Source organism: Podarcis vaucheri (genome assembly GCF_965113315.1).
Source record: "Podarcis vaucheri genome assembly, chromosome: 1".
Classification (NCBI taxonomy): domain Eukaryota; kingdom Metazoa; phylum Chordata; class Lepidosauria; order Squamata; family Lacertidae; genus Podarcis; species Podarcis vaucheri.
This window is the reverse complement of record NC_138759.1, coordinates 15,722,900-15,736,615: the sequence shown is the minus strand read 5'-3', so window position 1 is coordinate 15,736,615 and position 13,716 is coordinate 15,722,900. Positions and strand designations below refer to the sequence as shown.

The window sequence follows — 13,716 nt, the reverse complement described above, 5'->3', positions numbered from 1 at the left end:
CCATTTCACTTATTTCAGTTTCTCTCTCCTCCTTTCTTAAATCCAGTTCTCCATATTTCTGCAGCATATTTGTCAATGTAACAAAATCCCCACAAAAGAAGATTTTTTTTTGGTGTGATTTTCTCCTAACAAGCACATTTTTGCACAGAGTTTTAACTCGTGGGCAAAAGCCATTTCATAATTCCCATAGAAATCAAATTGCAATATTTCTGTAAGACTCAAACTGAAGTATTTCCATAGAATCACAGAATTGTAACACACACACAAACACAACAGCAACAACACTGCTCACTGCATTTACCTTTGCTAAAGAGTTTTTAAAAGTCGTGAGAGACCATTGTAGCAAGCACACCAGCGCCCTCTAACATCTTGCAGGGGATTGTTTTAAAAGGGGTTTTGAAATGTGCCATCTCTCAGCTGAGCTTTCAAATTCCAGATGAGAAACCACCAGCGAGCACACTCACTTAGACCATGTCAGACAGCTGCACGTCCCCATTCTGACAGCTCCTTCTGGCCAATTTGTAAAAGCCCATTTGGGCAGCCATCGAGCTGTGGTGTGAAATTGTAGCGGGGAGGATGGATAGGTGTGAAGTTGCAGGCTCTCTGCTCTAACAAGTTTTGGAGAGCTTTCTGGTCATTACCACCTGCCTCTTCTGCTTGTCGTATTCATGCCGCCACAGCCAGTGACTTTGAAACACAAACCTGAGAGAACAAGAAGCCTCTGATTGTGTCCAGGCCGCATAACAGAGATGCTGAGCAGTAATGAAAACATAGAACTTTGCCGAATGCCTCCATAAGCTAACTCTGAAGATCAAACCATACACAAAAGGTAGAATGCATTTTTCAAGACTTGTTGAGAGTGGAATTTTTTGGCAGATGGGAGGATTTATCTTGTCGGGCTACAAAGCAAAAGAAAAATATCAATATTTTCCTCTGTCACTGTGGCTACGTGTTCAAAAAGCCCAGGGAAATCGCAGATCACGCTAGCAGGTTTCACCAAGCGGATGATGGCGACTTAGCAAGGTTGATTTATTGGGACCAGTCAGCATATTGACTCCTATAAATGGGTGTGATACAGTCCAGTTGGCTGCCTGTTAATTGCTTGTCAACACCTTTGGACAATGAAAGAGAAGACCCTAACACACAAAAGAAAAGGTGTGAGATATTGGCCTCCTTAAAGAAAAAAAGAAAACGAGGGCCTTTGGGTGAAAGTCACATAGAGGACTGCATGTGATGATAACTGGCGCTTGATAGCTACTGGTTTGCCTTGGTCTGGGGTCAATATGGCATAACAAAGGCGGGGAGCGAGAAAAGATGGGTTAGAAATGAATTTGCTAGGTGGATCAGAGCCTGGTAAAAAACTTTGCTTGTGACAAAAAGGGAATGATGTGCCTAATTTGCTGTGAACACAAATAGCGATCTGATATTGCAGTGCCCATTGTGACAGACTGGGTATCCAAAACCATAGTGCAAAGAGGAGGTAGAGGCATACCTAGCGGATGGTGAAACCGGTCTCCAGAGGGGCGGAAGAATCACCCCATAAATCCTTCTCTAGTTATCTGTGTAAGGTCTTGAGTTCAGACAAGAGCTCGGATCTGAGCTGTAGGAGAAATGGCAAGGCGGTATGAAGGGGGAGACTATGGAGTACGTGGCATATATGTTTGTGTGTCGTGCCACTGCTGTCATGGCGAGATCAAACACGGGAGAAGCTTCCTGTCTTTCTCACACTGCGGCACAAAGTGTGTGTTTTCTGGTGCGGGTGGGGGGTGCCAATACAGTTCCTAGCCAAGGCTGGATTGGACCCCAGGTTTGCCTCTGAAAAGAGAAGGCTAGATTCTGGCACTGAAAGCTACTGTTGATGATGGTAGGCTATGGGTCTTTCTGCAGCCAAACAGGAGTGCTCCTTTATCACTGCATCTCTGTGACGCAAGCCTTATGTTATCAGCATCAGCAGTACATTTAGGTAATTTTAGATTCTGCCTCAACAGGAACAGGGAACTGAATCCAAGCAGGCAGACCAGATCCTTATCTCCCCTTCCTTATTCCATAGAAATGGTACACTGGGTAAGTACCCAGAAGCCTTGGAATCCTGCACTGCTTGAAGATTGGGGTGGCATGCAACAATATTTACAAGCTGCCAATTCCTCATCTCACCCACAGTAAACAAGTGACCTGGCATTGCTTATTTTTGTCTCAAATTTGTTTGTTTCTAGTACAGTGGTAGCAATGACAAACCTAGACAGCATCTTAAAAAGCAGAGACATCACCTTGCCAACAAAGGTCTGTATAGTTAAAGCTGTGGTTTTCCCAGTAGTGATGTATGGAAGTGAGAGCTGGACCATAAAGAAGGCTAATCGCCGAAGAAGTGATGTTTTCGAATTATGGTGCTGGAGGAGACTCTTGAGAGTCCCATGGACTGCAAGAAGATCAAACCTATCCATTCTGAAGGAAATCAGCCGTGAGTGCTCACTGGAAGGACAGATCCTGAAGCTGAGGCTCCAAGAGTTTGGCCACCTCATGAGAAGAGAAGACTCCCTGGAAAAGACCCTGATGTTGGGAAAGATGGAGGGCACAAGGAGAAGGGGACGACAGAGGACGAGATGGTTGGACAGTGTTTTCGAAGCTACCAGCACGAGTCTGACCAAACTGCAGGAGGCAGTGGAAGACAGGAGTGCCTGGCGTGCTCTGGTCCATGGGGTCACGAAGAGTCGGACACGACTAAACAACAACAACAAATGCTTGGCTTACTAAACTTGTGATGAAAATGTGAGCTGGAAAAAGAAGCCATCTTACTGCTGAGAGTGAATCTGCATCTAGGAGATACACACACACACACACACACACACACACACACACACCCTCTTCAAAAATGAACTATTTGATCTGGATTCAGGCACAGTCTCTATGGAAACCCTGCAAGGCCATTTCTGAATAACAACATTTCTGGATGAGAGAGATGAACTTAGTAGCACCAGCTGAAAGAGAGAAGGAAGAGTAGAAGATGAAACAGAAGAGGGAAAAGATACGTGGTCAAACTGTAAGTTAACCTGCTGCAGTAACAAAGAAACGTGAAAGGCACAGATATATTCACCTTCATAAGGGCAGTTAAAAGCGGATTGTAGCACATGGAATTGGATGTCTCTCATCTCCTATAGCATCCGCTGGCCCAGCTGTATTATATTTATCTGCGAGAATTTTATGATCCCGCTCTACGGTCCAAAAAAAATGCTCCCAGACCACCTTCCAAACTGCCCACCATCTAAAGAGACACGACACAAAAGGAAAATGAACTGGGAGGGAGAAGGAAATAAGCAAGCATGGGAGCATGTTCTTAGCTACAAGTTGTTCTTAAGACTGACCCACTGAGATGGAAATGTTTGAAGGGGTGAGGCAGTTCGATTGTGCCAGATTCTGCACCCTGAATCTCTCAAACGATATGCGAACGGTGGGGTCTACAGTTCCCAGGTGTCTTCAGAACGGCCGTATACCAGCTAAAGCATGGCGAAACGAATATAATAACGTATATTTACCACCAAGTTTAAAGCACCTGATGCTTGATTATTATTATTTTATTTTTTTGTGATGTGGCATCCAGCAATACACTAGTAGTACCTGATAGATTGGAAGCAAGGATTGGCAGCTCAGCAGTCAAGAGTAGCTTTTGCCTTGCTAAAATGTGTTCTCAAACTCTGATACCGGCTCCCTCTTGTCTCTGTGGAAGGTAGAGAGAAGTGTGTGTTTGTGTGTGTGTGTGTGTGTGTGTGTGTACGTGTGTACAAAGGTGAAATTTCAATTAGTTGCTCCACCCTCTCTGATAAGAATTTCTCAGCCACTTCAGTAAATAACTTTTCCTAGGATTATCAGAGGACAATTAGTTTAAATCTGCAGCACAGATATGCCCTCATGTGCTACTCTCCTTCAGCGGTGGAGAGAACTGCCTTTATTGGCTTTCCGAGCACAGTTCAAAGTGTTGATGCTGACCTTTAAAGCCCTAAATGGCCTCAGTCCAGTATACCTAAAGAAGTATCTCCACCCCCATCGTTCACTGAGGTCCAGCACCGAGGGCCTTCTGGCGGTTCCCTCACTGCGAGAGGCCAAGTTACAGGGAACCAGGCAGAGGGCCTTCTCGGTAGTGGCACCCGCCCTGTGGAACATCCTCCCATCAGATGTCAAAGAGAAAAACAACTACCAGACTTTTAGAAGACATCTGAAGGCAGCTCTCTTTAGAGAAGCTTTTAATGTTTAACAGACTACTGTCTTTTAATACAGTGGTACCTCAGGTTACATACGCTTCAGGTTACAGACTTCGCTGACCCAGAAATAGTACCTCGGGTTAAGAACTTTGCTTCAGGATGAGAACAGAAATCGCACGGTGGCAGCAGGAGGCCCCATTAGCTGAAGTGGTGCTTCAGGTTAAGAACAGTTTCAGGTTAAGAACGGACCTCCGGAATGAATTAAGTACTTAACCTGAGGTGCCACTGTGCTTTGTTGGAAGCTGCCTAGAGTGGCTGGGGAAACCCAGCCAGATGGGCAGGGTATAAATATATTATTATTATTATTATTATTATTATTATTATTATTATTATTGAAAGCCAAGTCATGAAGTTATATGTGAGAGGCAGTGTGGCAAAGTGGTTAGAGTGTCAGACTAGGCCCTGGATCCCCACTGGCCCAGGAAGCTCCCTGGGTGCTGCCTGTCAGCCTAACGTACCTCACAGGGCTGTCGTGAGGATAGAAAAAGGAGGGGGAACCCAGAAGGAAATAAGCCAAGCGAGCATCATCTGCCATGTTTGGCTAACATTTCAGTGTGGATCTTAAATATACATATTTGCTGTCTGGGTGCCAAGACTTTCTGCGAACTCTGCTGTGTAAATCATTAATCAAGCAGAGGTGGAATTCCCCCAAACTGACCTTTGGAACGGTTCTCAGCTTGCCTATTCCATCTTGCAAACAGAAAGTAAAATAAAGGGTAACCGGAGTATTTTTCTTTTTTTACTTCCTTTTGCAGCGCACACACACACAAACACAAAACCCAGCTTTGGTAGCGAACGGATTTGGGTTTTAGCCTAAAATACCCCCTCTTCCATCTCTGTTATGCTCTCCGTACAGGGTTCAGTCAAGTTTTGCAAAGCCAAAAGAAGATGAGATCACGCCCTGCCTCTGCGGAGAAGGTGTCTTGACAAGCGTTTGTCTGAGGGGAGTGCGAGAAATTGCAGATTTAAGAAAACCAGGTGAGTCATGAAGAGAACTGCATCTGGAGGACTGGCGGTCCCTTTTGGGTTCCCCGTCATAGTCTGTGTGTTCTAGGTGGATATGAACCACCTCCCTGCTCCCCCTAGATATTTACAAGATTAAATGGGGGAGAAGGCATAATTTACATTTTATCAGTAGAGGACAAGCAACCATCAACACGAAAGACACTTACCATAGATTCCAGCGTATAAGACGACTTTTTAACCCCGGAACAGAGGTTAAAAAGTCGGGGGTCGTCTTATACGCCGGGTATTGGCGGCGCGGAGCGGAGCCCACCCCTCGCTGCTGCTGCAGCGGCTCCGAAGCAGCAGCAGAGGCGGGGGGCAGCTGCCAATTTGGGGGGTCGTCTAATACGCCCATTAAAGGGACGCAGGTGGCGCTGTGGGTTAAACCAGAGAGCCTAGGACTTGCCAATCAGAAGGTCGGCGGTTCGAATCCCCGTGACGGGGTGAGCTCCCATTGCTCGGTCCCTGCTCCTGCCAACCTAGCAGTTCGAAAGCACGTCAAAGTGCAAGTAGATAAATAGGTACCACTCCTGCAGGAAGGTAAACAGCGTTTCTGTGCGCTGCTCTGGTTCGCCAGAAGTGGCTTAGTCATGCTGGCCACATGACTCGGAAGCTGTACGCCGGTTCCCTCGGCCAATAAAGCGAGATGAGCGCCACAACCCCAGAGTCGGCCACGACTGGACCTAATGGTCAGGGGTCCCTTTAGTAATACGCCCAGTCACCTACTACACAGGAATCTACGGTAAATATTTGGTCTGTTTTAAATGAATTGTTAATAGTGCTATGTAGTAAGTGTTATGTAGTAATCTGTGCCAGCCCTGCTGTTAGGCACCGTGATACAACTACCTCGGGTAGCAGATTGTGGTGGGCAGCAACAGCTACACCTGATCTGTTCCTCTTGAGCTCTTCCAGCCTCTCTTCAGACAGCAAGATTTCTTGGGCCGTTTCAGCAATGTTGTCATTTTTGATATGGCTGTTGTTTTGGGACTGTTTATATTCTCTGTACCACTTTGAACCCGAGTGCATTTGTGGGAAGTGTGGTTTGTTAAGTATGCTGGGAATTGTAGTTCTTTGTGGGATAAACCACAGTTCCCGGGATTCTTTGGGGGAGGGGAGAGGTTTAAAAGTACTGCAGCAGAAGTCTGTGACTGCAACCAAAGGGGTTTGTATGCAAACCTACTATATAGATCCCATTTTTATGGTTTATAATAGCCACATGGAGTTAGCGCAAATGCAATGCTCTCTATCCCTTTACACAGTGCTGTTTTTATAGAAAAAGAGGTGCCGGAACTCACCATGAAACCTCCTTTGTTCTATTAGAATGGCAACAATGGCACCCACGTGAAAGGTACCAGAACTGAGTTCCACTGAGATCCAGCTGGAAAAACGCCCTGCCTTTACACTGATTAAAGGTCTGGGAGACAGCTGTTGGATTATGGCGTCCTCTAATCCTTCCAGCCTCCCACTTCCGCACACAAACTCTCCATGCTGGGCTTTGCTATGGTTGTGTATCCCATGTGCGTGGAAAACCAGAGTTCATGCCAGGGCTTTAGATGGAAGATAAAATAAAATAAAAGCACAGGGATTTGTGTTTATGCCATACATATTTAGAACATGGGCTCACTTGGTGCACAGTGGTCCTCATTCTGCCTGGAGAGAATAAAAGCACCTGATCACACGTGGCCTAGATTAGAACATGGGGAGGAGGGATAGCAACATAGGAAGCTGCTTATACTGAGCCAGAGCATTGGTCCATCTAGCTCAAGACTGTGGACACAGACTGGCAGCAGCTCTCCAGGCTTCCAGGCCTTACCTGGAAATTCCAAAAATGCAAGCTTTCCCCACACAAAGCATGGATGGCGGCTAACAGATTGAGGTTGAATCCTGCCAAGACAGAAGTACTGTTTTTGGGGGACAGGGGGTGGGCGGGGGTGGGGGATTCCTTGGTCCTGAATGGGGTAACTGTGCCCCTGAAGGACCAGGTGCGTAGCCTGGGAGTCATTTTGGACTCCCAGCTGTCCATGGAGGCACAGGTTAATTCTGTGTCCAGGGCAGCTGTCTACCAGCTCCATCTGGTACGCAGGCTAAGACCCTACCTGCCCGCGGACTGTCTTGCCAGAGTGGTGCATGCTCTAGTTATCTCCCGCTTGGACTACTGCAACACGCGCTACGTGGGGCTACCTTTGAAGGTGACCCGGAAACTGCAATTAATCCAGAATGCGGCAGCTAGACTGGTGACTGGGAGTGGCCACCGGGACCACATAACACCGGTTCTGAGACATCTGCATTGGCTCCCAGTACGTTTCCGAGCACACTTCAAAGTGTTGGTGCTGACCTTTAAAGCCCTAAACGGCCTCGGTCCTGTATACCTGAAGGAGCGTCTCCACCCCCATCGTTCAGCCCGGACACTGAGATCCAGCACCGAGGGCCTTCTGGCGGTTCCCTCATTGCGAGAAGTAAGGTTACAGGGAACCAGGCAGAGGGCCTTCTCGGTAGTGGCGCCTGCCCTGTGGAACACCCTCCCAGCAGATGTCAAAGCAATAAACAACTATTTTACTTTTAAAAGTCATCTGAAGGCAGCCCTCTTTAGGGAAGTTTTTAATGTTTGAAGCTGTACTGTTTTTAATATTCAGTTGGAAGCCACCCAGAGTGGCTGGGGAAACCCAGCCAGATGGGCGGGGTATAAATAATAAATTATTATTATTATTATTATTATTATTATTATTATTATTATTATTATTATGCTTGACAGCTAGGGTGTGTGTGTCTTTTTCTGTGTGTGATGGGCTCTCCTACCTTCCCCAAACAGCACTCCTATTAAATTGGGAATAGAAACTGAAATGGAGGTGGGTTCCCACAAGGCAAGACCCATTGCTAACGTCAAGAACCTTTATTGAACTAACAGAACTGGACAACAGGGGCAAAGCAACTGCTTATATGCATTTCTGAAGGCCTGGACCACTCCCAACGTCTAAACTTCCAAGCTGCGTATCGCGACTCAAGAGTTTAAGGGCCAGTGGTAGAGGCCCAAATCCTGAAATGTTCTCTGATTGGATATCATGTCTCTAATCAGAACACAGGGGCTCAGAATCCTTAGTCCAGTCTCAAGACAAACACAGAGCACTGAATGCATAACAGAAACCATCTTGGTCCACTCTGCTGTTTCTTCCACCTCCATAGTTACTCAAATCCCTTTCTTTCAACTGAAAGAAAGAGCTGTAATTTTCTCCTAGTGTCTTTCTCTCTATTTTGTAACTTGGGTTGCTGCTTCCTTTGCCTGCCGTGGTTCCTGGGCTTTAGCAGCTATTTGACCAGCAAAATTTGGTGGCAAAGCCCTCCCAGGCAGCCACAAGTGGCAGCGATGGGTGGAAAGCTCACCCTGTGGTATTTCTGCCTGGCACACCACTCACTGAAAGGACACGTCTAGTGTGGGAGGGGGCTGGGGAGCTGCCATCCTATGATGCCATAGAAGTAGGAAAAGTGGGGTGTCGGTAGGACAGCTAGGTACTGTCCTTTCGTTAAAAATAAATAAATCATTAGCTGTACTCTTTCTTCCCTGCTCCACCTCCTGAAATTCCTTCCGCAACACATTATTAAAAGCGCAGGAGCTTCATTTCCCCCTTTACACTTGGCCGGCCTACCGAACACGGCCTTACAAAAACGGATTGCACGTTTCAAAACCACAGAGCAGTAACCATGGCAATTGACGTATTTCTGATTTCAGAAAACTTAAGCTATCGAGGGCCCCTTTTATAACCGAGGCAGAGTGTGCAAATGAGGGTTCGCCTTACAGGTCAGAAACAAGTACTGAATCGACTCCAGAGATCAGGCCAATAAGCGGCGCAGTGAAAAATCAATCCCTGGACTTGCCTTGACCTGCCTGAGATCCTTGGAGGTTTTCCATCTTCATCTTCACTCAACGGATTGACAGAGAGGAAGGGAGCCCTATTATAGTGTGGAGATTGAATGTCATCTTTTTAGTAGGTCAGGGACATGCCTGGATGTAGCAATGAACACATATGGCCAGTGGCAGAGTAGCAAAATTCAAAGTGTGGGAGCTCATCATTATAGCCGTTCTAACCAGACCTGCAAGGAGACAGTTGGGTTGATTCATTGTTGTTAGGGATGGGGGTTGGAAATCCAATAAAGTTGGCTCTTTAAATGCAAACCTGCCCAATTCGCATTTTTCAAAATGATGTACAAGCAACCAGGCTTCAAAATTTGCACTTCTCCAAATTTGAAAATGCAGTTCTCCAGCCAAGTAATGTGTCAAAAAAATGCATGTATTAGGGTAAAACAGGCAGAAATATGCAAGTATTTGTGAAAATCATAGAAAACTGCACTATATTAGGGGGAAACTGGTTTGCAAAAATGTGTGCATTGGGCAAAACCACATACAAAAATTAGGTTTCTTAGGATAAATTCACACAAAAAATGCTGCTGAATTTTCACAGCAATATTTCAAAAAAGGGCAAATTGCCAAAAAAATGTGGGGAGCCATAATTTAAGATTAGAAAAATGAGAACTTGAGAAAGCCCAAAGTGACAGATCTGACCATCCCTAGTTGCTGTAAAATGTCCACCAGCAACGGGAGGAAACTATCAATGTATTTTATGAGTGATCTCAGACAGACAGGCTGTGATTTATACATGCAGGCTTTGTCCAGGGCTTTGAGAATGTCATGGTCTTAGCCTGGGACCAGACAATGTGGCTTATGGGTGGTGTGTGGGCAGGGCAAGAGTAAGACCTTTAGGGGCCCTAAGCACTTAAAAGATTTGGGTGCCCCCATTAGGGCTGCTATACATTCAGAGTTTCCCAGACATTAGCCTGGATTCGTCCATCAAAAACCCAGCTGCATGGCAGCCCATACTGGAAGTACAGATTTTTTGGCGATTTTCCTAAAAAGAAAAGAGAAGCTCAACAACTTTGCCCAAAAAAGCTTGTGTCCGGATTTTCACTTTTTGAAATATGGCAACCCTAGTCCCCATATTTATCTAATTCAATACATAAACTGTAAAATCAACCCCCCAAAAAATGAAACGAAACCTACAGTAAGATGGGAAATAATGCTTATTTTTGTATTTATATTTTAGGGTGGAAATTCCCCTACTTTTTCTAATTGCAAAGCCTTTGATCAGGTCCTCAAAACTAATATTACATAACACATCTGCTTCTAGAGTTAGCAGAGATAAGGCATACCTTGTTGCATAGTTGTTCTGTTGGGATTTTTAAGGTAGTTCAGCGGAGAAAATGAATGCTCGGCTGAGCAATTTGTGACCATTAGTGTTAAAAATCCGGCAATGAAATGTTTCTGTGGTGCCCCCCTTTTTTTCTTGATGCATGTGTTTATTTCACTTAATGGTTAATTCAATCCTGCGTATGGGTGCTTAAATCGCTTCTGGAATGAAAGGGGCAAGGTGGGTGTGCAACAGCGGCCTCTGCAATTGGCTGGCAGTATGACTGTACAGTGGTACCTCGGATTAAGTACTTAATTCTTTCCGGAGGTCCGTACTTAACCTGAAACTGTTCTTAACCTGAAGCATCACTTTAGCTAATGGGGCCTCCTGCTGCTGCCACGCCACCAGAGCACAATTTCTGTTCTCATCCTGAAGCAAAGTTCTTAACCTGAAGCACTATTTCTGGGTTAGCGGAGTCTGTAACCTGAAGCGTATGTAACCTGAAGCATATGTAACCCGAGATACCACTGTATATGCTTTATGGGGGGGGGGGGAATGTGTCATGTGAGATGTTTCAGCTTCTCCCCAGCCATCTTCTGCCCCTCATTGCCCCACCGTCTCTCATCCAGCCTCAGTCCTTGGAAACAATCGCCCAACCCAAACTTTTTCTCTGTGCTTGCAGAGGCCTCTTTGCATCTAATCTGGAGCGGGTTTTCACTCTAGCAGTCAGCTAGACACCACCCTCCAAACTGGTTTTTACAATTTTTATGATCAGGCAATGATACTACAGTCAGACCTCGGGTTGAGTGTGCTTCAGGTTGACTGCTTTCGGGTTGTGCTCCGCGGGAACCCGGAAGTAACGGAGCACGTTACTTCCGGGTTTCGCCGATCACGCATGCACAGACGCTCAAAATGACGTCACACGCATGCACAGAAGCGTCAAAACACAACCCGTGCAGACGCACCATTGCATCTTACGTTCCATTCAGAATGCGAACGGGGCTCTGGAACAGATCCTGTTCGCATCCCGAGGTACCACTGTATTACATTGTGCTGGGCCCGGGGGTAACCCGTGGGACACGGTCAAGAACCGGTCCAGAATCCGAAGGTTCCACTGGGAGTCAGTCCGACAGGGCCAAGGCAGGACACGAGGCAGGAAACCAGGCAAGGACAGATACAGGATATCAGGCAGGATCTAGCAAACAGCGATGTTGCTCCCGCAACCTAGGACAGGGTCCGACAGCCTTTCATCTTTGTTGGGGTAGCAGCTGGTCTTGATCCCCTGGCGACTCACCTCCCTGCCTCGCCCAAAGGCGAACACTCCTCCTGCGAGTACTCAGGCCTCTCCTTCTCTCAGACCTGAGTCTCTGAAGCTCGGGAGGCGTCGGTGGGTGACTAGACCCAGGGGCCGCCTCAGCCTCCCCTGACCAAACCGGTAGTGGAGCAGCTGTAAGTGATGGCCCATCTGGAGGCAACGAGGTAATCCCTGCATCTGGAGCCAGGGCAGGCTCAGGCCCCTGACTCGGCCCAGCTGGTGCTTATTGTTGCAGGGGAACCTGTGCAGACTGGGACTCTTCAGGATCAGACCGCATACTTGGTTCAGATGATGCCTGAGGCAAAGGATCTGGTGCAGACAGAGTCTCCTCTGGTTCCGAGTCCGAGCCCGAGTCCCAGTCCATCACACCCATATGTAAAGCTGGCCTTACTGATAGTGGATGTCTACTGCACATGTCAGCAATAGTTGTTTCCTGCCTTCCACTTCTGTAACATACTGATTAACTTTCCTGCTTTCTTTCCCCGCCCTGCCCCCCCCCCCGCCTCCCACAGTAAAAAAAAGAGAGAGAGAAGCAAGGGAGACGAGTGGGGAAATGGAGTTGCCAGCGTCTCCAGAAAAATGCACAGAGAGTGAAATCGGCAGTTGTCTTCCCAAAGATTCTCCGCCCTTGAGTCAGCAAGGAGAAAACGAGCCCAAAAACTTCATCAGGGGTATCAGAGAAGTGCTGAGCTTCAGGGGAAACGCATCAAAATTGGCCAAAGAGAAACTGGCTGAAGCTAAAATGGATGGAGATAAAACAGAAATAAGCGGGAGGAATGGGAAATTGGAGGTGCCATCACAGCCGGAGTCTCCAGGGAAAAGTGCAGAGAGTGAAGGTGCACACTGTCCTCTCGAAGACTGTCCATCCTTGCATAAACAAGGAGAAACCGAGCCAAAAAGCTTCATCAGGGGTATCAGAGAAACACTGAGCACCAGGAAAAGAAAGTCGCAAAGTCTCAAAGAGAAATTAAGTGACACTAACACGGATGGGCAGAGAACAAAAACAAGAGAGGCTGATGGGGAAATGGAGCCAGCGGTAGAACCAAAGTCTCCTGCAAAACACACGGACGGTGAAGAGGCATCGAAATCTGCCAAAGAGAAATCTACTGAAGTCAACGTGGGTGAAGATAAGGCAGAAATAAGGGAGGCAGATGGGGAAATGGAACTGCCATCAGAGTCAAGATCTCTGGCAAAACATACGGAGGGGAGTGAAGATGGCAAGCGCCTTCCCAAAGAAAAGGAGCCCCAAAACATCAATAAGATAATAAGAATGAGCTTGAGGAAAGGCAGATCAAAATCTCTCAAAGAGAAATCGGTTGAACCTAAACTGGATGAAACTAAAACAGAAATAAGGGAGAAGGAAAAGGAGGAGAAAATGGAACCTTCAGTGAACTACACAGAAGGAGAAGGTGACAATTTGTTGTTGTCAATTGTTTTGAATGTTGTTTTTAATGCTGTAACCTGCCTTGGGACCTTAGGGTGAAGGGTGGGAAATCAATCAATCAATCAATCAATCAATCAATCAATCATTGTCTTCCCAAAGGTTATCCGCACCTGAATCATCAAGGAGAAGACGAGCCAAAGAAATTCAAACCAATTCGGAGCTTGAGCCTGATGGGAAGTGCATCAAAACCTGTCAAAGAGAAATCGGCTGAAGAAGCGGACCCCTCCAGGTCCAGCAAGTCTTTTTCATTCTTAAAGATAAAAAAGGCCAGCCTTCCGAAGGAGAGTAAGGAGCCTGAAGAAGAAGACCATGTTCAGAACGAACCACTGTCTGGTAAGAAACTGAAGATTCTGTTGCTTGATGTTGTTTTTCTGGGTTGTTCTGGATGGCAAGGCTTGAAAACGGGTGTATAGTTCTTTCGGCCTATCACAATACAGGGCATATTTTCTATACCAAATCAAATATTGAAACTGAGTTGAGTGCTGGTGCCTTCCTTGTAAATTCGGTCAATGACATTTATCA

The 13,716-nt window shown here is 46.5% G+C and overlaps 1 protein-coding gene across 1 annotated transcript in view; it reads left to right on the top strand.

Annotated features, from left to right (window-relative positions):
• Nucleotides 1-4,968: 4,968 nt before the first annotated feature.
• EXOC3L4 (exocyst complex component 3 like 4) overlaps nucleotides 4,969-13,716 on the top strand; it is a 39,353-nt gene continuing 30,605 nt past the window's right edge. The window contains exons 1-3 of the mRNA XM_082216958.1: nucleotides 4,969-5,231; nucleotides 12,263-13,159; nucleotides 13,294-13,527. Coding sequence (XP_082073084.1) covers nucleotides 12,304-13,159; nucleotides 13,294-13,527 — 1,090 coding nt within the window. The 5' untranslated portion in view covers nucleotides 4,969-5,231; nucleotides 12,263-12,303. The remainder of the gene's footprint in view (nucleotides 5,232-12,262; nucleotides 13,160-13,293; nucleotides 13,528-13,716) is intronic.